Source organism: Nipponia nippon, unplaced genomic scaffold (assembly GCF_047370975.1).
Source record: "Nipponia nippon isolate SJK-2023a ecotype South Korea unplaced genomic scaffold, ASM4737097v1 scaffold_9, whole genome shotgun sequence".
NCBI lineage: Eukaryota > Metazoa > Chordata > Aves > Pelecaniformes > Threskiornithidae > Nipponia > Nipponia nippon.
Genome location: NW_028262413.1, coordinates 10000001 through 10026946, shown reverse-complemented (window position 1 = coordinate 10026946; position 26946 = coordinate 10000001). Strand labels below are relative to the sequence as shown.

Here is a 26946-nt window from a genome sequence, read left to right as displayed (position 1 = left end):
GAGAAAGACATCTTGTTTGCAAGAGAAACGTGACACGAAGTGGGAACCGAGGTGGTCCAGAAATAATGTTAGAGGTTGCAAAGCTCATCCTGTTCTTAATCATTCCATTCAAGCACCTGTCTTGATGTGTGCAAGCACCTATGTAAGAATCCTATGGAAGCAATGACTTCTAATGCTTGTGAAGAGTTATCCAAGGGAGAGCATTAATGTGCTGCTAGAGACTCTACCTAGACTAGAGACCAGGTCCTCTGTCAAGGGACCAAATTTAGGCTGACCTATCTGCAGGGAGGGTTGGACAGATGGGGATTTCATGGGTCCCTGGTCATCTTTGCTCCTCACCAGAGCAAAAGGCCATTGCTGCTGCTCGTGGCTATAGTACTAGCCAGGCTGGTTCATCCTCAAATTCTCTCAGCACTTATGTTACTTTTATCTGATCCTGAGTGCTGCTAAGCACCCTTAATTCCGGCTTGAAATTGATGGGAGCAGAGAGTGCTGAGGCAGCTCCCCAGACCGAGTCCTTGGAGAAGGACGCTCAGCTCCAGTACGGAGTCAATACCCTTATCAGTGCAGATTAAACACTTGCTACGTGCTGTCCTTGCCCCTGAGCCGCACGTGGGCCTGTGCAAGCCAGGAAAGTCATGGATCCTGCCCTTCCTCATGGTGCTGTGTTGCTCTCTTTGCAGATGACAGAGGGCCGGCACTGCCAGGTGCATCTCCTCGATGACAGGAACTTGGAGCTGCTGGTTCAGGTACAGACCCCTCTCTTTTGGGCACTGGTAGCACGGTGCCCGATTTCTCCACTTATTTCCTTTAGCAGTTCTATCGGGGGGTGATGCATAAGTGATGTTTGAAGAAAAGTTATACCTCTTATTAAAGCAACTCATAAAGTGGAATAAATGGGCATGCTTTTAGGCACGCATGCCCCTCCTCAGACCTGAATTAGCAGGAGGGTTTCCCTTGGACATCGGTGCATAGTGGGCAAAATGTTTGCCATCAGTTTTGCATTCAGTTTTTCATCTGCTTTCACCCAAATTCATAAAATGTATTAAATGCACCCCTTGTGGTGGTGTGTTTTTGTAATTTAGAAAGGAAGAAAAGTCTCTATTTTTGTAGTATGTGTTTTATTCCCATAACAGAACCCAAAGCATGAGATCCTCCAGTACACAATATTCTCTTAATTGAAAAATCCCTCCTGCTGTAAGTGCAGGAGAGCCTCCAGAAGGAGGAAAGCAGTAGTTGGTCTGCACACTTCAGCTTGATGTCGTGAGTTAAGTACATAATTGCCTCTCCATGCTCCGCATGTCCTGCGGCTCCACGGAGACACCGTATCTGACTGCCCTGAGTCTGATGAAGCCACTTCTGCATTGAGTTGTACAGCAGGGTTTTAACTTGGCCATGTGTACTTAAATGTCAGTATTTGCAGAGAAAATTTTTATTATATGTGAAAAGCCTGGACTGAAATGAATTAAATTATTTTTATTCTTTCGATAGCCCAAACTTTTGTCTCGGGAGTTACTGGATCTGGTGGCCTCACACTTCAACCTGAAAGAAAAGGAGTATTTTGGGATAACGTTTATAGATGATACGTAAGTACGTTCATTTATTTTAAACAGCTGTGTGATTATTGCAATGTGAAACCTGTCCCCGACACCGTGGCAGCTCAGTGTGACGGAAAAATGACTTTTTGTTTTGAAGAAGAAAGATTTTTCCTACCTTGTGCTTGTGCTGCTTGGCTGAGGAAAGGGGAGGGCACAAAACAGAAAATATTTGGAAAATATCTTCCAGGCATGAACCAGAGAATCCTTGTAAAATACTTTCCTGACGCTTTCACTTTTCATGTTTGTCTCACAAGGTGGAAAAATTGATTCAGCAATGATTTCCTATGTGAACACCCTCAGCTTTCCTACTCTGCACTTTTAGTAACAACAAAAGGTTTTGCATTTATTTTCAAAATGAGTTGTTCCTATTGCTTTGCACTTTAATCTCAAATGTTTTATTGAGTCTTTTAAACCCAAACTTCCCTAGCAGCAGTGAAATATGAGGTTAGTCCTTCCCATAAACAACTTTTCTCTAGCTTCCTTATTACTTTTAGTTATCCAAGCTATTCTGCAGACTACCAAAAAGAGCTGCAAAAGCAGAACATGCTCAAAATGCACAACCCTCCCTTCCTGGCAGCTGGACTATTGCAAGCGTGCGGTGGTGGTGGGTGCAGTTTATCACTGCTGATGCGAGTGCGGCAGCTCAGGCAGCCCATGCCCATCCCCTGCCACCCTCCGCTGGCGGCTGCTGCCGGGCTGGGTGAGATGCTACGGCCAGGCTCCGGAGCACCACGGGAGATCTGCTTTTGTGGCATTAACCCAGAGTTGGCTGGGTTAATTGAATCTCACTGGTGTTTAGACTTATCTCTCAGCATTGCACTGAAATGCTTCCTCACATCTGCTGGGTGCAGGACCGAAACCTGCAGGCAGGACTCTGCTGTGCAGGGCCAGCGTCTCCAGAAGTTACCTTCAGCTCCCTGAAAAAGCTGGAGCAGAGCTGCTTAGGGCAGTGGGGAAATGAAGTTGTGCACTAATACAGCCCCTAAATAAACCTCTTCTTGTCTAATGGGAATAATATTAGTCCCTGGTGCCCTCCGTTGCTGCTTTTTACAGTGTCCTGGACGAAAACCTTCACCTACAAATCACGTCGGAGCCATGTTTGGGGCCACCCTGCCAAGGCAGTTCCCATCTGCAGGTGCAGGACTGGCCCTGGGGAAAGGGCTGGTGTTTGCAGAGCTGGTAGGAGCTGCTCGCGGGGCCCTGGCTGCAGCAGTGTGTTATTTTTACCAGCCACTCTCATCTTGGGCTCTCCCTAGAATGTATTTATGACACCCTTGTCCTTTCAAGTGTTGGAAAATACTTTCTTCCAGCTCTCCTGTAAATCCCTTGAGGATGCTGTTTGCAGTTGGCTTATTCTTTTCCCCCAGAAGAGCTGCCATGAAATTCTTCTGGAGGGTTTTGGTTGCTTGCGCTCCCTCACGGTGAGCTTTAAAGTGCTGTCAGGGGATTTACCTAAAAGCTGTTGGCTTCCCCAGAAACACCAGTGGGGCTCCAGAGGCTGCCTTGGGTGTATGGGGCTGGGCTGGGTGCTTGGAGGGAGCATGTGGCCTCTGGAGGGCACCCATGCCTCAGCCTTTTGGGGCAGCCTCAGGCTTCTGTGCTCCCCCTCAGCCCCAGGGTCCTCAGGGAGGTTATTGGGGTTTGGGGGATTTTTGTTTTCTTTCTGGGTTCCTTCCCGTTTCAATCAGAGAAGCTGCTGCAGAGAACTGTTTCATACACCTGCCTCACTTAATGAGCGTGCCTGTGGTAAACCCCTCTGCTGTGAAGTGGGGTTTTATGTCACGCTGGGACTGGGGATGGTGCAGAGCTGGAGGAGTGGGGGATACGGCTGCAGAGCTGTGCGGTCCCCGTGCAGCAGAAGAGATCAGACCCATTTGTGCTGTAGGCAAAAGTCCAGCCTCTGCTACAGATCAGATCCCTCCACTAGATATGAGAAGTCAATGGAAGCATCCCTATCTATAGCAAAGGAGGGTGTTTCAATAATATTTAGTTTTTCTGGGTGCCGTGCTATGACTTTTGTGCTGCAGCTGAAAGTACAATGGCAAAGAATGTTCTCTAATGTCCAAAAGTGAACTACATCAAAATTTGCAAGTTAGGAAAAAAGGAAAGAATTGGATGACATGTTTGCCTGCCACAGAGCTGAATCTTGCATTTTTTTAAAGTAACACTTGGAGTAACCATGAGCACTGAAAAGGGCCTGTTTCTGTATTTCCTGCCCTAGTTTTTAACCGCCTCCCCAACCTGTTTCTGCAGAGGTCAGAGCGTCTGGCTGCAGCTGGATCACAGAGTCCTAGACCATGACTTGCCCAAGAAACCAGGCCCAGCAGCTTTGTACTTTGCTGTTAGGTGAGTAATTGTTTCCACAAAGAAAACATTACCACTTGGGTTTGTTTGCCACCAGGGGTTTTTGTTTAAAAGAACTGATTATGGATTTGATAAAGGAAATAAATGTCAAAGCAATATATTGTTTTTAGAAGGAGATTAGGTCCTGGATAAGTGCTGCTCTCTTTTGTATTTAACCATGAAATAAAGTCGTTTGGAACGTGCTACTTTTTAAACTGTTACTAGGACATTGCTCCTTGGTGTTTTTTTATTTATAACCCTGTATTTTAAATATCTTCTATGCCTGACTTGTCTTTAATAGTGCTAAATTTTAATATAGTTTGTTTAATTGTACTTACTTTTTCGTCTCTTACATTTACTTAAGGGTTGTCTGTACTTGAAAGGGATTGCTGATGGCTTCTTTGCTCACACAGCTTAAGCCAGTCCCTAGGAGAGAATAAAATCTCTGGCAAAGTGATGATTTTGGCCAATGTAATTGCATTACTTTAGGGCTTTTGCTGGCAAAGCTCTGCTGGTTAAGGGCCTGAAAAAAAATGTCCTACGAGACAGAGCTGTGCTGGCAGAAAAGACCAAGCATCATATTCTTAATATTATTGGAGTTTTTGTTTTCCTTACAGTCTATGAGGAAAATGAGCAGACTGACCTCATTTGCTTTTCATATCTTGGTAAATTTATGCCTTGCGTGCTTAATTATTTGAAGCACTTCCAAGGCAGAGCCTCTTGTGTAGCTGGGTTGGTTGGCACCATCGCCTCACCATGTCCTCCACACCCTGGTCATCGAGGGAACAGTTCAAACAGGCAGCACTTTGTTTTTGCTGAATATGTGCTTATTTGTGATGGAGTTCAGAGCTTCTCTTCCCTTCCCCACTTCTAACAGAAAGACAGAAATCAATTTTAAAAGGGATAATGGGCTCTTCAATTTATTCACTGTGTTTGAGGATCTGGGAGGCTAAAAATCTGTGACTGCCCAAGAAAGCTGTGAAGGCAATCATATGACTTGGGCATTTCTTTGGTTGGGATTAATGCTATTGGCTTGTGATGTTCATTTTGGTGCTCTCTTTTGCAAGATGGTCCTCTACAGGACAGGGTGTGCAGAGACCTGGGCAAGAGTTAGTGTGAAGAGTGGGCTTGGAAAGCTCAACTTCTGGAAGCTAATTTTAAGCCTGACGTGTCCAGGGTCACGAGATCCAAAAGAAGCAATTAGGAGCCAAGGAGGTGGGCAGTAAGTGAGAAGCAGAGTAGGAGGAGGATGATACAGAAATAATTAGCAATATAGAAACTGTCTGATCTGTAGAAAATAGATATTCCAGCAGAAAAAGCCACTTCAAAATCTGCAGCCCTCTTTCTTACAACTTTTTGGATAAGGAAACGACTCCAGGCCTTTGCCCCATGGCATATGCCTCGGGTGGTTAGTTCAGACACTTATCTTGTGTGAACACATTTGCCTTGTCATAGCCTATTCCTTAATTAAACACCCATGAGAGCAGCCGAAATACACAGTTACAGCTATGTGTGCCCATGGCTCAAACAGAAAAGGGTAGTGGGGTGTGGGGCAAGTGGCATGGAGGGGCTGGACAGAGAGCCCCAGCACTTGGCTGTTGTTCCCCCAAGGGCTGGACAGTCTCCGGCGGTGCATGATGTGACAGCAGTGGACACTGTGGCAGCTGCAGGGTGTCCCTCGGGCTGGGCGAGCCCTCCTGTGTGTTTGCAGTAGGTTCAGCCATAGAATAAATACTGCTTCAGTGTCACTTTTATTTGAGATGCGAGTATAATGAGGCAGGGCACTGAGCTGCTGTGCTCATAACAAGCAGCAAATGTGCAACAGCATTGGTTCTTGGTATCTTTCAGCACTGCACTGGACAAGTTTCCAGATGGGGGTGATCCCCAGATACTTGGTTATGACCCTCCTTTGGTTCATAACTCCTCAGCCCTGAGCTTTTGCTGTTCAGTAATGAAACACATGATAATCCTTTCAGATTTTAATTATTTTTCTTCAGCTGGGATAAACTCAACCCAGTCACGTAAGTTTTCATATGGTAGACGCAGCCCTGGTGAAGGGCTCTATAATGCAGATTCAGGACTTACAAAAGTGTCATTCTAGTTTCAAGGATGCTGACAGCATCAGAAGTAAAAGCAGAACATACACTTTATGGTGTTCCTGAACATGCCTGTCATCTCCTGAACATCCTTATCTCTGTGGTCCACTGTTCCCCATCTGTGGTGTGGTGATAAGAGTGTACAACTTGTACCACAGAAGAAACAGAGCATGCAGATCTGGCTGGGGCAGGGAGCAACACTTGCCTGGTGCCCTCTTCCTAAATCCATAGATCCTACAGTCTCCTCCTCTGTACCAGCAGTGACTGGGAGCTACCTATATCTCTTCAGAGCCAGGGGTACTATCCTGCTTCTGAGGATAAGTCAGCCATGTCTGATCCTTAGTTGAAGGAAAGTGCAAGTGCAAATGAGGTCATTAGTTGAGGAAAATCACCTTTTTGGTGCAGCAGAGGGAGGAAGGCAGGCTTTAGAAGGCTGAGGAAGGTCCATGCTGTAAAGGGCTGATCTGGCAGCAGGCTGGGAAAGGATGAAGAGTGGGGCTCTTGCCCTCTGCTGCTCTGTGTTTCTGGAGAGAAACATTCAAGTGTATTTAAAGTGAAGTTTAGCAAAGCTGTTAAAAAAATTACATCAGGTGTGATCAAGAAGGGTGGAAATACCTGTGGCTCCTATAGTCCTTAGTGAAAGGTGAGTCATGGAAATGTAAAATAGCCTTTCAAATGTCTGGGGCAGGCTGCTGGGCTTGGGTCTGCCCCTTGGACGGGCTGCATGCCTGTAAAATGGGTAAATTATCTCCTTATCCTGCAGAGGTGTTCTGGGGAGTGCTTTAAAATTAATTTGATGGAACATGCTGTAGGAATGTGAAACAATTACTATTTAATGTATTGCTTGTCTCAAGTCACAGCATAAATACTGCATGCATTCCTAACAAATGCAGCAGGTGCTGGCTTTGCTGCTTCCTACCATGTGCTCCGTGCTGCTGCTGTGGACTTCTTCAACTGTCTTGCAAATCATCTACACCAAGAGATCAGTGGCCAGAGCTTGAGGCCTTAAGAGCACCATGGGGCTGCGGGAGGGATTGGCCTGGTTCTGATAAACATAGTGGGCTGTGTGCCCTGTGTTGGCTGTCCAACCCTTCTGCTATCAAAGGCAAGACATTGAGAAGCCCTGGCGTGATCTGCACTGCTGGGGCAGCGGTGGTGGTGGCCCAAGTCTTTTGCTTGGCTGGAAAAAAAGTGTACCTTCTGTATAGCATTGGATGGGAGAGTCTGGACCCAGTGCATTCCTCCTCCATAAGGAGGTGAAGCACAGCTATCCTGCTTTCAGATCGAGCTAAAGGAGGATTGTCAGGACCATGTTCACACAAATTTGTCTTTCTTTAAACTGACTCGGCAGTTCTATGCTCCTCAAATTATAGATGTGTTTTCTCTGCACCATTTAATGCATCTCAGCACTGTTTGGTTTGATGCCCCGAGTGAGTCAGAGAAGCGCACAGACAGGTTGCATGCGATTCTGCAGAGTGCCAGTGGCATACGTGATGTTTGGTGTAGCTCTAACAAACCTGGACCCATCTGCTAACCTTGGCTGGGCCGGAGTAACCAGTAGTGGGATTGCCGCTGTTGGACTGTGCCTTTGTGATGTACCTGTGGCCCTGGGAAGAGGAAGCCATGGCCGGGGAGGAAGGCAGCGAGCGCTGGGCAGAGTGGTGCCTGTAAGGCTGAGCCAGTTGCAGCCCTTCTATGTAAACCCCTGGTTTTGAGGCTCCCATTGTCATTAGGATAGGTGTGCCCAATGGGATGGAGCTGACCCCAAAGTGTTCCTCTTGTGGTTTTTTGCTTGTCCCTGTTTGCTTGGAGCAAAGTTAATGGTTCTCAGCCTGTGGCTGCTCTCTCCTCCTGGAGGCAAGATGGTCCTGTGGGGCTGCCAGCCCCTTTTCTCCACAGGCCGGCTTCCCAGCCTGCAATGTGCTGTTTGGAGTTACCCTTCCCACTTCTGTGTTTTTATCTGCATAGGAGGGGTGGGCTTTGCTGCTTTAACGTTCAACAGGGTTTTCAAATGAAATGAAAAGTCATCAGATATCTACAAAATGAAAAGTCATCAGATATCTATGATCCATTGAACAAGGAGTTTGTCGTTCCCTGTGTGCTGTTGGCTTGTGATTTTTCTGCTTATTCCCTCCTAATAGGCAGGAAATTAAGTGCAATAGCTCATAGTTCCTCTGTGCTATTTTATTACTAGAGAACAAAACATTGAGGAAATAAAATGATTTGGGCGGAAGATGAAACCTATTCAAGAAAGTAACTTTTTTTTCATTTTCAGGTTCTACATTGAAAGCATTTCCTTTCTCAAGGACAAAACTACGGTTGAACTGTTCTTTCTGAATGCCAAGTCCTGTGTGCACCAGGTAAGCCCCAGCATTCCTTTGGAGCTCCTTGTTGTGCATCTCCCACTTATTTCTCCTCTGCCACCTACGTGGTCCTGCAAACTTGCTAGGAGCTGCGTTTAATTTCTACATCTTATTGAAGTATTAAAATCTCAGTGTGCTTTCTCTCTTCCTTCACTTAAATGCTGGTGCTCCAAGCAAATGGATAAGGATGATGATGGTTTCCTTGTCCTGTTTTTGCAGCCCTGCTGTGTGCTCACTGCACTAGAATAAGTCTTAAATACTCAAAAGCTTTTAAGCTGTTTGAAATCTGGGTTGTAACTTCGCAGGTAGGCTCTGTCTCAGTGGCATATCCTTCTATACACTGCGTAGTAAATGCTCAAGCATCTCTTTACTGATCTCAAGTCAAACTTGTCTCAAGAAGAAAAAGCCCTGTGAGGAAGGTCCTATGCTGTGAACTTGGTTCCTAGTTTCCTGATTTCCTGCCTTAATTCAGTGAAGGAGTAAAGTAATAAACCCTATAAAGTAGTAGTCAAAACTAGTTATTCAAATACTTTTTAGATTTATTCTCTGGTTAAGAAGCTTCCACTGTTTTCTTAAAATATTTGAATTGGTAGAACATTTTTTTTTTAAAAGTTACTTCATGATACAGTAGCCAAAATCTTAAAGTAAGGTCGATCTGCTGCAGATTCGTCTTGGTCTGAAAAAGGGAGGTGTGGCAGCCACCTTCCACATGCCCCTCATAACCAGCGGTGCAATAGCAGCTGCAGTTCAATGAACTTTAGCAATGCCTGATGTTTCTGGGATTTTCCAGTTAATGTCAAACTTGGGCATCTTGCTTTTTTTTAACTTGTGGTTCAATTCAGTCTAAAAGGGTCACTCTGTTCTTACCTCTTGGAAAACAATTCTGTATCACTAGCTGGTGGTGGAGCTTGGTGTAGCCAGCCAAAGTTTTCACCTTTAATATGCATATTTTAGAGGATTCTTATTCAGTATCCAGTATTTGTTATTTTATGGTGGGATCAGAAACCTGACGTGAAAGTGGTTAATGGTAAAGTTGTGACTGTGCTTTGTACAGGAATTGCTTTCTGGAAGAGTGGAGGAAATACATGTTTTTACAACATGCCAAAGTTTTAAAGATGTCTGAAGAACTTGGGGCCTCGCTGGTTAAGATTAATAAAAAGCAAATCTCCATTTGGCGTATCTGCTATTTTAAATGAAGGGTCTTGGCAACTTGTAGTCATCCTTTCAGGGAAAACTGGGGCACTTTAAACAGAAAGCACAAATAATTCTGGAATTGGAAAATGGTCTGGTTCTAGGATGGAATGTGAAAAATGCTCCTGCTATTGAAACAAATGCTGTCAACATCAAAACATTTGGTGCAAGTATATGTGTTTATGTATATGCATAAAGCATAAGAGAAAGTAAAGGAAGAGAAGCATAAAAAGCCTTCCCTCACTGATCGTAGATGCACATGTCATCAAACCAATAAGGAGTCACTTCTGGCCTGGTTAAATATTATTATTGAAGCAGCATAACTTCGTATTACTGAAACGAAGCGCTGATAGCATGTGAGGCGCTGATGATGCACTGAGTGCTGCAATAAGCAGGCTGTGCATCATCCAGCTGAGTTCAGGGTTTTGGGAGCTGGGAGAGGTTTGAATGAAGGCTGGTTCATATTTTGCCCCCATGGCTTGCAAGGTGTGTGCTCTAATTGGTAGCAACGCAAAGTGCCAGCTTCCCTGTTCCTGCAAGGAAAAATGCCAGGAGCAGAGAGGTGGTTTTGTTGTGTCCAGTTTCTGTGGGAAGCAGAGGGATGAGGAGCATTGCTTCCTCCCAAGAGAAGGATCTCTGCAGGCAGCGCTGAGCGATTCAGCATGTAATGAAAGCCGAGAGCCCCTGCCCTGCCTGCAGCACTTTCTGTGCTGGGCAGCTTTGCAGCCTGGCTTCAGCAGAAGCCAGTTTATTTACTTTCAAGATACATTTTGCTCCAGTGGCTTTTAACCTTCACATTAGGTCTCTTAAATATTTTATCCTACTTGGTAAACTTATGGTCAATCTCCAGGTTTCAGGTAGTGCATGAAATGCACGTGGGACCAATTCTCATATTTAAGCCCATGGGATGTGGACAAGAGGATGCACAAAGGCACCTTGGATGTGCTCGCACAGTGTGTATGCTCCTGCAGCGCTGCCAGGCTCCGTTGTGCCGCAGGGAAGGAGGTGCAGGATGCGGGACCGGCCGTGTTGGCTCCTGAATATGAGCAGATCCCCAGCTCCAGTGAAGCAAGTGGCTGATGCTTGCTGATGACAGCGAGGAATGTTCCCTGGCATTTCTCAGTTGTTAATCTATCTTGGGGAGGTTAGACCTGCCTTAGCTTAGCTTTTTTTTTTTTTTTCCTCTCCTTTCCTTGCTGCATGAGTGAGGAAACCCCAGTGTCTTAAAAAGCAGCAGCCTACACCCAGCCCATGTGCTCTGGGGTGCTCCTCAATGCATGAGGTGTGCTGGAGGATGCCCTGCTGGGGCCGTATCCTAACCTGGATCTTTGCATGAAGCTTCTGCTCTGTGTGGGTCAGGAATGTGGCTCGGAGGATAAATGCTGCAATACTGGGGTGCAAGAAGACCTGCGTGGATAAGATTTCTTAAAAGCCAGTCCTGTTTTTTGCTTTCACAAAGCTGTTTCCAAAGTTTTCACAGTAGCTTCTTCCCTACAGGGGACACAGTGGGTGGAAGAGCCCAAATCCAGGGTGGTGCAGAGGCCTGATGCTTGAAGGAGTTTGTGTTTGTGTCTTTTAGACGTTCCTGAGCACTGGCATGTGTTGACAGCACAGCAGTGTGTAGGTACCCGTGCTTCTGTGGCTTGCGTGCTTTAAAGGAAAACAATGCTTTCCTGAGCGCAGAGTGAGGGGGTGATGCTGCCCTCCATACGAGATGGTGCGTGTCAGGGCTCCTGCCGGCATGTAGGACGCACCACGAGAGCCAACCAAAGGCTTGGGCAAATACAGCCAGTGCGTTGGCAAAGCTTCATGCCAGTCCCTCCTCTGGAAGGGATTTATCCATGAGGTTTATGAGGTTCAGAGGCTGCATCATAACTGTATTTACAGTATTCTTCAACAGATCTGCGGGCAATCCTGTGTGTGAAATCCTGTAAGTGGCTGTATCTAACCACAGAGAATGGTATCTCCCTAATGAAGTCCAGCATCTCTGGGTCTAAGCTGGAGCTGCTGAGCAGTGTGTCTCAGCCATCTTGTCCCAGATGACTCCAGAGAGATTTTGCTCCCAGGTGAATAAAAACTCAGAATAAATAATATAGCATATTAAATATATAAAATATTACAAAATATAATAAATTCAAAAAAATAATGGAAACAAACCCTGCATAAAACTTCTGAAAACAGAGAAGGCTAGCTTGGTGCTCTGTAGTGCACAAGACACACTGCTCCTTCTTACCTTTCAACTCCACATTCCTTCCTGCAAATCTCTCTGCTCATTTCTGCAAATTCTGGTACCACTTTCCCCTGCCAAGGGTTGGAGGAATCTGGGGCTGGTGCATTTTGCAATTTCTGTAGACATTTTGGCAAGGAAAAGACAAGATAGACAATAAAATCTCTGCTGCCAAAAATGTATTTCTTTCTACTTGCCACCCACTCCCTCACCTCTGGGCTGTTCTATACAGTCAAAGCTCCTTTGTGCCTCTGGGACCTTTGCTGCTGCACCCCTGGTTTGTGCATCCTCTAGGACCTGTGGTGTTCTCTGTGCGGTCCCCCTCTGCCTTCCCCTCAGCCCCTGCGAGCAGCTGGGGAGCCGGGAGGGGGGTCCCCTTTGCCCAAAGCACAAGAGGGCTGAGACTTTTTTTTTTTTTACTTTTGCAAATCATGTTTTAGCAGTGATACAGTTCTGCACCCAGAGCAAGAATCACTGTACACTGAGTGCGAGGCATCTGTGGCTGCTCCTTTCACTGCACCCTCATCTTAACCTGCCACCACACCAGCATCTTCCTTCTGCACAGTGTAATGTAACACTGCTTTACACGCTTGGAGAATAAACTTCCTCTGCTGGATTTGCCAACATGACCCATTCAGCATTTGCTGGCCTTGCCCTCCCCATGTCTCCTTGCATAGGAACTGAATGCAACATTTGCTGTTCTACTTGTAAGAGAGCGCTCGGTGTTCCCTCACTGCTGGTGCATGCATAAACCTTGGCCTCCAGCTGATATAAGAAATGCTGCCAGTGCCCTCACCCTACCCTCCTTTCATGTTGAGCTGCCCGTTTTTTCCCCGGTCTGATGCTGCAGTCCCCAGGCCCTCTTGGTCCTGTGTGGTCCAGCCAGCTGCCTGGCTCCTGCTCTCCAGCATCCGTGCTCTTTGCGTTGGAGCTTGGAGAAGCTGTAGCTGCTGCCAGGAACAGCTTGGGCCACTGAGCAGGAGGTGGGAGCTGGTAAAACTTAGATCTCCAGGCCTGTGGAAGGGTATCCCAGTGACTTAGTCATAAGCTCATTTATCTACGTGTATTTTGGGAGAATGCAATGGCTGGAAGGATGCTTTGTGTATGTCTGGGCTCTTTTCCTATGTGTCTCTCTTTTTTTAAGGCTTTGAGAACTGCTGCCTGAAAACCTTCAGTGGTGACAACTTCAATTTAAAAGCTTGCTCCCCTGTCACTGGCTGTAAGAAGCTGGATTTAGATTTATAGTGATCTCTGAAATCTACTGTACAGCTGGAATTTAAAATAGTGAAAGCCTAGCACTTAGTTTCAGGTGAAATGGGTATCTCAGCATTGTGTTTGCACAGGTATAGGGGAGCTCTATAACATGCTCAGTGTGTTATTGCACAGCCCGTGACCCTAGCTGGGATACTTTTAAGGAGGTGGGTCGGAACTGGTCACGCACATGTTGGTGATAAATTTGGAAAGATAAATTAATCTTTTCTTCTTTCCAAACAGCCAAGTTTGAAAAAATAACACCCTACTTGGCTAGCAAAGCACTGTCAAGTTTATTATGCATTAGAGCTAACCTCCATATAGCTCTGCAGCCATACGGTTGACTCTTTGCCAGTCCTTAAAATACGTTCTGTAAACTAAGATCTTGGTCAAGTTGGCCGTGTTCCCCTTTTCCTCTCTATATTTGGGTGTTGGGGGGATTATTTATTTAATTTCCCCCTTTTTTTCAAGGACTTGCAAGAATTGCTTTAGAAAAAGAAAAAAGTTAAAGGAAATGGAAGTTTTCAGAGGAGTCTGTAACCACAATAGCTTTGTGAACAGCAAAGCTTGTGAGCACTTGGCAGCCTGAAGACCAGTGCTTACCAAGAAGAGCTGTTAAAACAGACCCCTGGTGTGAGCATAAAGTCTGGCTGGCTTCCAGCTCGTGGAGAGCAAAGTGGCCATATATCAGAGACCTCTCGAAAGTTTTATAACAGATATTTCCTAATTCTCTCCCATCTCTAGGGAGAGGGGAGCGTTCCCATACAGCCTTGTAACACAGAGTAGTCTGATCCTAGCCAAGACTATTAAAATATCCTCTGTCTGTTGCCTATATTCACTGTTCTGCTCCTAAAGAGGGCACGTGTAAAGCCCAGGATGACGATCAGCAGGACTGCTTGCCCTTCTGCACTTCAGGGCTGTTATCTTCCATGGGTGCTGGCGCCCACCTCTGTGGCCCAAATCCCCCAGCAGCATGTCAGCAGATGAGAAGGATGGAGCATGGTTATACCTGTGAACAAAATGTGACAGGAGGAGGAGGCAGGACGCCTATGCTGATGTAACCTGGCAGATCTCCATGGGGCCCCCCTACTTGTTACCCCATGAGACCTCACATGGGGCTGCGCTGGTGGTTTGGGGAGGGAATTGGCCATGGTGTGGGTGTAGTCAAGGGACTCTACCCACCACCTCTGAGAGCGGTTGAGGTTGGTCCAAGGCTGCCTGCTATAAAGGGTGATGGTGCCCCAGGGACCTGTTGAGGCTCTTGCCACGGGAGGTGTAGGTTCTGTCCCAGCTGGGCTGGCCCATTGCATATGAAGGCTTACTTGGTTTGCAGCCAAAGATTCATACCTCGCATCTCTTGACGTAGTCACCTCCTCCTGGGTCTAACTACTGGCATTAATTGTGATGGAGAGTTTTGCACCTTTGATCTCCTGGCCACAGGGTAAAGAAGCTGCGACAGCTCAGCCAGTTCTGCTATTGGTGTGTGTTGGGTATCTCACTGCGGTGCTGCGGTAGGAAAGCGAAAGGCTGTGATTATACGTTAAGTCTAATGACACTTGCCATATACCCTGGCTTGCGAACAGGGAAGTCTTTATGTCCTTCCCCCATTCTCTGCTTTTACTCTTATATTAATGCAAAAAAAAAAAAAAAAAAAAAAAAAAGCAGCATTAAATGTGCTCCTATTGTACTGAACTGTGTAGACAAGTCTCAAAGTAGCTGCTGCTGTCCCTGGAGTTGCATCTACGTGTTGGCTGAAGCAAGGGAGATGGCTGAGGGTGGCTGGCAGAGATGGCAAAATAAAGGGTGTAACAGAGAAACCTGAAGCTTTCCAGGAGAGAGCTGTGGTGGTCGCTGCACGTGCACTGAGCTGTGTTCGGTCTCAGGCCGTGCATGCTCTCACGTGGGTAGGAAGGGCTGTGGGGCTTAATGGATGAAATGAAAGATGTCATGGACCATCTAAATGCTGTGAAGTATCTGTGAGGCTGCCTGAGCCATCCAGGCTGTGCTCCCTGTGGGGTAAATGTAGCACGAGTGCAAATCTGAAGTGCCCTATTGAGGAGGGTCAGAAGGACTAGCCTTTCATTTGCTCCTGTAAGGGCTTGTATTCTGCATCTCCTGCTGGTTTAGTGCTTTACTTTCCCTCCCTAATGTGCTGGAGGCGGACGCTTGCTTTGCTGTGCTTTTTCTCAGCCCAGTGTTTCTGCCTTTGGGAAGCTGGTCCCAGTTGAGATGCTCAGCAAAATTTTGGAGCTTTCCGATGCAGGATGGGATGGGGCATCTGGTGCCTCGCAGGGCAGCGTGAACAGCAGGTGACACCACCGGGACTGCGATGTAGGTGTGAATGCTGGTAATCAGGACAGGCACTTTAAAGTGGAAGGATTATTTGTTTCTGCTGTTGTTTGCCTTCCTTGGTGAAATTACACAGCGTAGCCACACCAACAGAGCGAGTTGTTGAATTTGCCTGACCTAGTTCCTCCCGCGCTGCTCAGCTTGTCGTGTAACAGGTTGTGGCCAACAGCCCTTCCCCTCCCCAGCCCGTCCCAGGAGCTCAGGCCACCTTATGCAGCCTCTGCTCTCAAAGACGACTTCAGTGCTGAAAAGCTGCTAAGCTTTCTGCACTGCAGGGACCTGCCTTTTCATCCTCTGGCTGTCAGGACACATCGCAGGGATACTGGATCTCTTGTGGGAAGTCACGGCGGTGCTGGGTAAGGGCACATGCGCTGGCATCGCTTTCTTCACTTGTGCTGGGTCCACACCCAACTAATTGCCTCCCTCGGTTTGAACATCTTGTACGCATTCGGGTCCTTCCTTTCCTTCTGTCTAATTGCACCCTTCTTTCTCTCAGCTTTTTTTAATCAACTTTCAGCAGTCACAGGTGATTATATTCAATATTGTGGCTATTCAATCATAGTGTGTGTGTATTTGGGGGCGTCTTTGGTTAATATAAATTTAAGGGGTTGGTTTGAGGGAAGAGGTGTGGTAGTATCTCAATTCTCAAATCTCCACGTGAAATGTTTTTGCCATCAGTCTTTAACCTGTGGAGGTTATATGTGCTTTGAAGAAACTGTATCAGTTTTCATTTCTTGTTCTGGCTTTAAAGAGTTAAACATGACAGTTCCTGTGTTGCTTATTTTTTTAATCTGCTTTAATCTGAGTTTACAGTCTAAAGATCTGCTTAGCATGGTTAATGCTCATCTGACTATCTTCATTCTTGATCTGTGTTTTCATCAGGATTTCAGACTTGTATCTCTGTGACAGTAAATTCTAGTGTTGTTGCTGTGTCTAATGAGGGTTCACTGCTCTATTCATGACCGAGCCGTGTGATCTTTATCGCGTTCATAAGTCTGTCTGTGCAGCAAAAGACTTGAGCTCCTATCTGAATCAGGGGCTAAATTCTGCCCGTGGGCACTGAAGGCAGGAGTTGGTCTTTACTAGCTGCTGAGATAGTGACCTATTCCTGCTCTATGGTAATTGCTGCCTGGTTTGGACATCTGCTACAACCTTTTATTATTCTGATGTTTGTCAGTATGACAAAAGCCACTACCTGAATCTACTGGACCAAATGTAGTGTTTAGATAAGCCAGTGGCCTTTTGGAGAGCTACGCAAGGGGCTGAATCTGTCTCGCTGGTTAAAATGATTGGTCCCTGTGCAAACTCTAATTGAAAAATATGCTTCATCCCCGCCCTGGAGCTGTACCCGCTAGTCTGTTTAAACTTATTTACATCTAAAATATAGAAGAATCGGATTCCATTATCTGAATTACATCCATCTACTTAACCTCGCGCTAGTGACCTTGTTCCCACTTGGGATAAATCTAGGAAGACCTTCCATCTTCATCTTCAGCACGCAGCCGTGAGAACACTCGCTGGCCTGGCTCCCAGGGCCCCCCGCCTGCTCCCTGAAGTCTCTGCTTAAATTACCCTGGCAATTGCAGGCATTGAAAATGAGTCGTCTTACAGCTATTTTTCCCCATCTATTTTTGAAATCTGACCTTGCTGTTAAAGCAATGCTAAAACAGAGACCCCCATCCGCCATGCCTTGGGGGCAGAGGGATGGTTATAAAAATCAAAATATTGCCTGAGTGAGTGGGGGAAGAGTTGCGGCTCTGTGTTCCTGAGTGACATGTATCGCTATATGGATTTGTGTCAAGGCAAGGGCTGTCCAAACTCCATGACAGCCCAGGGCTGGATTACATTATAGCAATGGCCAATTGGGCAACCAGATGGCAAATAATGTTATATTATGATGGAAAATAATTTCGGGCTCAGAGGGGATTGTCCAAGAGACTGTCACTTGTATAGCATTGGTCTGTTAGATAGAGGCTGAGCTGGGCTTTGGGATCCCTTGCTTCAAATCCTCGCTGTGCTATTTTAGCTACTGCTGACCTCGGGGCAGTCCCTTCACCTCCCTGTTTCTCTCTTTCTTCTTTGATTTTTAGCCCCTTTAAAGGGTAGGGGTTCTCCTGATTGCTTTTGGGGTTTTTGGGGGGGTTGTTTGTTTGGTTGGTTTTTTGTTTTTTGGTTTTTTTTTTTTGGTGCAGAGCCTCCCTCAGAGTGGCCCCAGTCTCCTGGCACTGTTATTATACGGTGATATGTGATAGTTAGGGCTGGTCCACCCTGTTCTGAGGTTTGCAACAGCTGGAGAGCTGTGGTGGCAGCCCTGCACCTGGGCTGTCCTGTTTGTCCCTTTTGCTCTGGTTAAGACACCTCCAGTGTCTTGTTTGGGAGAGGTCAGGTTAGGGAGGACCTTACCTGTGCGTTCCTCCACGCAGCTTCTACACAAACGTGTTCGAAACCAAGGACATTGGCACAGCAAAACCCTCATCATGAAAGCAAAGACTGAAACTTCATCACGTGAAGGCGGCAGTCCCCCTTCAGCCTGTCTGGTCTCCTAAAACCCTAAATGAAGTGGTTTGTGGGATCACTTTTAACGTTTGTGGCAATGCCATAGCAGCCTAGTAAAGTGACCAGTGTTCTTAACGCTTGTATTTAGGACCAAGTAAATAAACATGGAAAAGCAGCCTCGTAATTGCTATTGCTAATTAGTTAATGGTTGTGAGGTGCTTTGAAGATGAAAAGTGAAGAGGTGCTCGGTTATTAAGTCCCAAACACCCCTGTAACACCAGCAGCAGCCACTACTGTAGGTCAGCAGAGGCTCGCTGCTGCAGTAGCTCACAAGTGCTGCAGAGTTTTTCTTGGAGTCGGCGACAAAGAGAAGAGGGCCTTTGATGTGAGAATTGCATTTGGATAGTTAAAACTCCATGAGTTTCTTGCACACTTAAAAGGTGATGAGCCACATGTAGCTGATTCCGCCTTGGGGCAGGGAGATGGTCTTGATGATGAGCTTTTAAGGTCCCTTCTGGCCCTGTTTTCCCTGGTTTTGTGGTCCAGGGACAGCTTTGCTGAACTAGAGCCTGTCTTTCCTGCTGAGCAGAGGTTCCCTGCGATGGCATTTTCTCATGCCTGGGTTCCCTGCCTGCTGGTGCAGCAGAACACGGTGCTGGGATGACCTGATCTCCCGTAATCCTCCCGCTGCCATGGCTGGCCTCAGAGGCTGTTTGAGCAGATGCAATTTAAGCTAAAAAAAAGGCAGCTCAGATGTGCATGGCAAAGATTAACCTGATACAGACCTGGAAGTAACAAACTGCCTTAAAATTGCACCTATGTGAAGAGTTTCTGGGCTGCAATCCTTGCCTTTTCTCTTAAGCATCAACATGAAAGAGATCTGAAGGAAGGATGAGCTTGAAGCTGGTTTGTTTTGGTTTTTTTTTTTCTCCTAATTTGTGATGTGCCCCTCCTCCTCTTCTAATAAAATATGTTTGGGAATGCTTTGGAGGCTGCTTCTGCATAGCTGTTGCCACACCTGTTGGGAAGGGGAAATTCCTCTTGGTCTGCCCTTGCGGAGCAGCCCGGGGGAGTGTTGCTGCTGGAATGTTTTATTGACAAAGCTGGCAAAAAAACTTCCTTTCCATGAAAATGGAATTATTTGTTTATTCACTTTTGAATTTAGTCTCTGTGGGCCAGACCTGCAGCTGTGGTAAATTAGCTCGGTTCCAGATGTGCCCTATATATTTTGAAATGTCATTTCCCTGTATCTGTATGTAATTCTGTAGATCTTCCTGCTGCCCTGGTTTTGGCACTATTTCAGCTTTTGGTTTACTTTGTCCCCTCATTCAGCCAACAGATCCTGGGGTCAGAGGATGTGTTGGGATCTCTGTGGCACGAGACAGGCATCGTGTCCACTACCTTCACTTGCAGAAGGTCAATAATAAGGAAAAAAAAAAAACACCCTCTGTACTCATGGGATGGTTCACGGGCTCAGTTTTGTCCTTTATACACAGTTTGCAGGATGCAGTAGGTGTAAGGGGTAGCTTTGATAACCCAAGAGTCCAACTGTAAGTGTATCTCCTTTACTCTTCCAGTGTTACTGCTGGTCCCAGTATAGAACCAAGACCAGGGTTTTATAAGAGACTAGCCTTGAAAGATTGCACTTAAGGTTGCAAGCAGGAAAAAAAGGATCTTTGTGTAGTTTTGATGTTTTGGCATTTGTCAGCTGCACACCTCTGAAGTCACAGAGCGCGTAGTGCTGTCAGGACAGGACTGGTTTTGGAGTGGGGTCAAGACACGGGAGATTTCTAGCATGGGGGTCCATGCAGTTTTTCGGAACATTGCCCTACGCCTCCACTGTACCTGCAAGAACTGGAGGGTGCGAGATCCAGGCTGCGTGGGGCAAAGGAAGCTTAGTTATGCTCTCCTTGTGATTAGCATTACTTATCTAGCATCAGGGGTGTGCGTACAACCCTCACAAGAAAGAACCTCGGTCCCTGCCCTGAGGACGTGGTGTGCTTCAAGCCGTAAAAATACCTCTCGTTCAACTCTGCCTCCCTGCTTCACGGCAAGATTTTCGTGTGCGCGCAGGCAGATGCAATAACGCAAAGCAGCGTCCAGTAAAACGCAATAAAAGAACGATTTGTAAAGAAAACACGCGAGGGCGAGAGAAGGGTTTGGGGGCAGGAGGAAGGGTACTGCCGGGGGGGTGTACGTGCTCACAAAAAGGGGTGGCAGCCGAGGGAACGCGGGGAGGGGACTCCGGCCCCGCCGCCTCCCGCGGGCGGAACGGGCGTTCCCGGAGCGGTGCGGGGCCGGGCGGGGCGGTGCGGAGCCGGGCGGGGAGGTGCCGGCGGGGCGCTCAGGGTTCACCTTCTGCTCTTTCCCCGCGCAGGGGCAGATTGAAGTGGAAAGCGAGACCGTCTTCAAGTTGGCAGCCCTGATTTTGCAGGTAAGCGCCTCTTCCTCCTGCGTTTGGTCGGCTCTTTGATACCGGTAACTTGGGCTTGTTTTAGCTCAGCTGCCTTCTGCCTTTCTGGTCTTTTTTCCCTTCTATAAAGACAAGACCATGTAGCGTTGTTTGTACTCTCTGCAGCTGGGGGTGGAAGAAAAGCTAAAAAACTTAGGAGTTGCTGCTCTCGTAGGCAAGTGAGAGAAATATTTATTTGAGGAATCCTAAATTGAACGAGGGAAGGAAAGAGGAAAAACTTATCAAGGGAAGTCATTTATTTGGGCATGTTTCTATCCAATTTATTACTTATTCTAATTTAAATATGTTCTGGAGATCTGGGAAGAAAAAAGTATAATACTGTAGCTAACTTTGCCATATTATGCTTGTGAATCTTTCAGAGCATGTTTTTGATAGCTCTGTCATGTTGAAATATGTCAGTTTTTCCTCTCCTTAATCAAGTTTTCTTGTAACCCTGGTTATTTACTACTTTCTAAGAAATAAAATTCGGCCTTTAAAACGTTGGGGTTTTTTCCCCTACTGTGTTCTCAGTGACAAAATGCTCCAGCAAAGCTGCAGTGGCTTGATCTGCCTGAACTGTTGTTTTCATCTCGAGCGGGCACGATTCCTCTCAGCTGCTGACCTGCTTGTAAAGCCGACCTTCAGCTGGACGTGGTCGGCCGGAGAGAGAATTGTATTGCGCTTCTTGTGCAGTAGAAGTGACGTTTGATTTGCCACGTGAAATTCATCCCTGTTTTGGAAGTGGCTTTATTTATGGTCTAGGTGGATAATCTACAGCTGGAAGCGTAAAGGGCCAAGTTCTGTTCTTGAACGCATGCAGGCAGCCTTCATGCTTTGCATCAAGTGTAGCTGGGGTCAGGATCTGGCCACGGAGCTGTGGGAGTGGGGACGTGAACAATGCTGGGAAAATCGAGGACTTTTGAAGAGATCATGTTTTAATTCTGTCACTGTTTTTCAATTCTAGGAAGCTAAGGGGGACTATTCCAGGTAATAACATTTTCCTTTCTAATACTAGTGTGCTTGATGGATGTATTTTTCTGTGTTGGCATTGTATTGCGAACAATCAAAAACGGGGGTAAAGTCCAACCGCGAGCAGTGGCTGAAGAAAGTGAAATGTGCTGCTGGGCTGGATAAAATCTGAGTCTGCATGGTGAGTAATGCCTTTTGTGAGTAGGCTCTGAGTCAAAACAGTTTTTCAGTCCATCCCGCTTTGCTTCCCTCCCCGAACGCGACTGCTGAAGTGGGGCAGGGAGAAAGCTCCCGCTCTTTTCGACTAGAAGGCCTGTGCTTTGCACGGCGGCTTGGGTCCATCTGGATGACCTTCCCTGCAACCCTTCCTGCAACCCTGCCGGTACAGTGGCAGCACGTGCGGAGAGACGCGGAGCCCGTCAGCTGCCCACGCCGGAGATCAATGAGCTGCTTTCTTCTGCAGCTGCCCCCCAGGGCCTCTCCCTTCCCGCACTTGACCCGACAGTTGTGTTGTAGCTGGTGTGCGACCCGGTTACTGGGGTTTAGCTGTCGAAAGCTGCATCATCAGACTGGGCTTGCCCTTGGAAATCGCTTTTTACCGTGTACTGGTTATGATAACTGTCCGCAGGGGGCTGCAGGGAGGAGGTGGGGTCGCAGTTGGACCTGTTAGAGCCAAGGAAAAAAACTTCAATTAGAAACAGCTCACTAAGCAAATAGAAATTCAGAAGGTTGGCTTTGGTTGTGTTAATGTTTTACTACTTGTTGAGTTTCTATATGGGAAGCAAGCTGTGTTTATGCTTTAGCTACAACGGCTTTCAAGAACCATACTTTGAAAATGCTCAGTGAAGAGCTGTCTGCTCAAATGCAGGGAGCAAGTCACATCTGCCTGCCAAAGCCTGCAGCAGTGGCGTGCTCTGCTCTTCCTTCAGCGCGCAGTTGTGAAGTAAGTGCCAGTGCTGCTGCCCAAGACCCCTTCTCCAAGCGCCGGTCCCTTCTCCACTGCAGGACATGCTCTGTGAAGTCCATCACAACATCCTTCTCCTTTTTGTTGGCGTGCTGTCATGCCTGCAAGGAGGAAAAGACGTCCTTGTGACTGAGATCCTCTGGATGGGCTGGCTGTACAATTTCTGTTCCTAGTCATGCTGTAGACCTGCTTTGTGACCCACAGTATATTGCTTATAGCTGCAGTGTGCTGCATTTTTCTCTAGAAAAACCACTTATCTTGCCTGATCTCACAGGGACACCCTAAGACACCCTAAGCTGAGTTACAGTTTAGGCACAGATAACCAGAGAACTGCCGTTCACTTGACAAGAAGTAACTTGTTCAGCTGTAGCAACTGGTGGCACACGCTCTCAATTCTCAAGAAAAGGGGTTAAGGTTAAAAACTACCTTTGTGGCGAAAACCTCCCTTATGTGGTTTGAACTTAACACTGACCCCTTATCGTTTGCTGTAAATAGGTTTCTAAGTATTGCTTCACATGCCCAAGAACTGCATCCATGGTTATTTTCCATGCCTCCGTGGACACGTTGCAAGGAGCGGATTGCCCGTGGTTACCTTCAAAAGTATTTAAAGAAAATTGGAGGGAGGAATACTGTGCTACAAGACTGATTTCCCAAGTGCAGCTCTTCCCCTAACAGTTGCATGAAAATAGCTGCAGCAATTGCTTCCTCTATTACACAAAACACATGTTACGCCTCCATAGCAAATGAGCACAGCCAGCTGTCCCAGGCCCAGTGAGCGCACCAGAAGTGAAGGAATTTCTCTTCACGTATCACAAGTGGTTGTTTGGACCACCGCTGATAAAGCATTAGCTTAATTACCAGCATATCTTAACAAAGATACTGTGGGACTGGCCTCCCTTGCCAAACTTGCCCACGATACAAAGAATATATCCTTGCGGCAGTGCTGTTTGTGCAGTGTCTTGGGTTTGGCATGTTCAATGTTCACTGTCATTTGGCAGTTCCACTTTGAATCACTTTCTGGAATGTGGATCTTGCACCATTTATGCGTGTGCGAGAACACACGGGTTAATTTTTTTATACAGGATTAGTGCTCAGTCAACGCAGTAAATACAGGAATTGCCTGAAGTCCTAGAGATTAGCTTTCTGGAAGGGAAAGATGGGCCAGTCCAGACAACGCTGGTGATCTCTGCCTGATTGGTTTTTCACACATCCCATAGGGAGCTTTTCCATGGGGACACGTCCCACGGTGGGGTCACTGCATGTCATTCCCGCTGACTTCAGCTGTGAACAGGCAGATCAGTACTGGGGTCCGAATGCTTCAAACTCCTGTGGCTCTGCAGTAACCCCTTTCCCAATCCGCTGCTTAAATTCTCAGATAACGCCTTGATGGCAGCGAGCAGCGATCTCCTGAGAAATGTCCTCCCTTACCCTGTGCTGAGTGGGTGAGCACATTCTTTTGAAATCTGTTTATTTTCAGTGAGCAAACCTGATGTGTGGGCACTTGGAGAAAGTAAAAAGTGTGGATGCCTCCACCACAAACTTCACTCCCCAGGGACTTTGCAGTCTGGTAGCACTGACATTGTGAAAGTATCAGGGTCTTTGGGGTTTGGCCCTTGCAGGTGGTTTGCAATAGGACCCTGGGGTCCTGGGCTGGGCTGTTAGGACAAGGGTATGCACCTTATTGTTTGGAGAGAGGCTTTATGTAAGATAAACCACCTAAGTCCCACTTTGAGGGGACCCTGGCTTTTAAGACATCTTGATAAAACTTAAGTACATGCTTCAAAATTCCACACAGCATGTCCGTTGCGTATATACCTGTTTTGGATGGCTCTGGTTTCTCAAAGGTGGTCTAAAATGACTGCGGGCCGCAGGAGGAATGATTAACGAAGATGACAGTGGACCAATATCAGTGTAGCTCACTGCACACCCAGTTTCTTTTCCTGTTTACTGAACTGGTGATCCTAGCCAAGATAACTACCCCCTGCGTGTGATGAAGACCATGTCACAGGGATGCTCGGTGAGCCGTTCCTCTCCGCCTTACACGGGACAGTGTCAGGGCTGCCACGGGCAGAGCGGTTCCTCCCGAGAGTCCTGCAGCTGTGATGTTCCCAGCAAGTCTGGGATGCTACAAGTCTGTGGCTCTCTGCCTTCCTGTGCAACAACTGGGCACGTTTTGCTTGAGAGGAGGGATGTGACGCTTTGCTCGTGTTCACTTTTCACAACTCATCTATGGCTTCCAGTTGACTGCTTCTCTGTTTAAACTGAATTCCTATCAGTTTTTTCTCTAGCTCCTGTAATAAGAACCCAAAGCAAAGAATTAGTCATTAATAGTAGTTTTGAAACTCTATTAGTTAATTGCACTCCTCCGCTCTCATATTTGCAAATGAAACAGAAGAAGCTGCAAGCCTGGTTTTACAAAATCTTGGCTTTTAACTCTGTGCAAGGGTTTTAAAAAGAGAATTTGATTCAAGTTGCAGGTTCTGGCATGGTTCAGTTTTGAGGGGAAAAAAGTCCATATTCTATTTATTTTAGAAATTTTATTTAAGTTTTAAATAAAGCTAATGTTTTGGCAGGCAAGCAAAATAATAGATCAGTCTGGTAATTATTTGTCATGTAAATATGCAACATATAAAGTCTTGCCTCCTTAGAAAAGAAAGGATTTAGCTGTTTTTAGTTTATAGACTAAGCATCTGCCCTCAAAAATGCTGTGCAATAGCGTATAGTATTATTTTTCTTTGTAGCTTGATAAAAGAGACAGTTTATAACTGAGATGTCCTAAATGCTGTCCTGCTAGCATTACAAAAACGTCTATTAAAATCAGATTAGCTACAAGGACTGTATAAGGAAAGTAACTTTTAAAAGTTTATTTTCTGACTGATAATCTTGGATCATATTTTCCTGAGCAACATTTCCAGGACTGAAACCCAGCCGTGCTCCCTGGAATTTAATTAAATTGCTGGAGGAGGGCTTCCATTTTCTTTAAATAGCTGACGCATTCGATTTTGATTCTGGCCTGTGGGCTGCAAAGATAACTCCCGACTGGTATAACATAACACAGACAAAATAATGGATTCCTGATAGGTGACATGTACGAGGCACCGGGGTTTATCATTACATGGGTGATAAATGCAGTTTGCAAAAGGAAAAGGGTTGTGTGAAAGATACCCCTGCGAACTGCAGCTATGGAGTAATTGGATCAGAAACTCCCAAATTTACAAACTTTACTGAGGGGAAAAAAAAAAAAATCAAGTGTTTGGTCTAGGTGCAGAAAACTGATATTAACAATTTGCTCCTAATTAAGAGTGAGTGCTCACTATTAGATTTTTGGGTAGCGTTTGCTTGGGAAGATGAGTGTTTCGCCAGACAAATTGGAAAATCTCTTGGTAGAAAAGAATGTGGAAATGATAATGTGGGCAGTGCTAGAAAATAGTTGCTTGGAAGAAGTTACAATCGTTGATAGCAAGGCACCTGTTTGCTGTACACTTACCCCATGATTAAGGTAGCTTCAGAAACAGGACACACCTGAGATTTGTTGGAGGCAGCTTGTCCAGCCTGTTTTTTTGAAATCTCCCCAGGTTCATATGACCAAATCTGCAGGTGTGGCCATGGCCAGGACTGGGGCTGGAGCAAAAACGCAAATTTGCACCAAATCTCCCAGTTGTTGCTACTCACCTCTCTGGTTTGCATCCTGAAGAGGTCTCAGAGGGCTCATGGTGGATTCACGTGGCATGAATGGAGCCCATCTCATGGGTGCCAGCCACTAACAGGTGCTCAGGCTGTGGGGCTAGGCTAGAGCTGGCCTAAAGAAAGTGCTGAAATGGGTACAGCGTGGGTGTTAGGTCTCCAGCAGAAACCCTTTTGCTCCACAGACCTGCTCCTCTCAGGCTGCCCTGTTGGGGAAGGAGACCTGTTGTGAACCATTCACTGCAAGCTCTTTTCTAGGGCCATTGGGATTTGGCATGGGCTACAAGGGGACATTCATGCTGGTCTCATGCGGAGGCCAAAGACCTGAGAACAGTCTGGATGCCTCTTTCAGCCCCTGAGGATTTCCTTCCATGTGTATCAGTGGGTGATACCAAAGAGGTGGTGGGTCGCCATAGGATTCACTCTCAGGGCATCCATCTGGTGCCTGTCATTGGCAGCACTGTAGTTTAGTTTTTGATTTTCTTTTCCATGCAAGTGCACTCTCTAAATGTCCATGCACTGATAGTTACAGAGGCTTTCTCTAGCATGACCCACTGCTCCCCACGGGCTGTGTCTGCCTCGCTGTAAATCAGTGCTCGGCACTGGTGCTGCAGTTGCGCTTCTTGTGCTCCACGGCTGCTTGTTTGCCAAGTGAGTCATTGTGTATTTTGCCTTTCAGCTGCGACTCTGTACACTTTTTCTTTAAATGCCTTGCTAGGCACTTGCTTGTGAACCATTAACTCTTGTCTCAAACCCAGCTGTGTGCTTTCCTGAGCTCACTCTTTTGCAATAAAGAACTAATTTGAAACAAGATGAGCAAAGTTTTATTAACTTAGAGCCTGTATTTTGCTTTATTTGGGAACATTTAGTGAACCAAGGTAGTAAATAAGCAAGTTTAGGGAAAGTCACGTTTGATATATAATTTAATGCAAATTATAATGATTCCCCTACTTGACAGGTATC

At 46.4% G+C, this 26946-nt stretch overlaps 1 protein-coding gene across 5 annotated transcripts in view; it reads left to right on the top strand.

Moving 5' to 3' along the window:
- Window positions 1-26946, top strand: part of FRMD4B (FERM domain containing 4B) — a 144760-nt gene that overhangs the window by 79654 nt on the left and 38160 nt on the right. For all 5 annotated transcript variants that reach the window (XM_087743914.1, XM_087743915.1, XM_087743913.1 and 2 more), the window contains exons 2-7: window positions 684-749; window positions 1492-1586; window positions 3852-3944; window positions 8313-8397; window positions 20292-20348; window positions 21331-21353. In XM_087743914.1, coding sequence (XP_087600040.1) covers window positions 684-749; window positions 1492-1586; window positions 3852-3944; window positions 8313-8397; window positions 20292-20348; window positions 21331-21353 — 419 coding nt within the window. The remainder of the gene's footprint in view (window positions 1-683; window positions 750-1491; window positions 1587-3851; window positions 3945-8312; window positions 8398-20291; window positions 20349-21330; window positions 21354-26946) is intronic.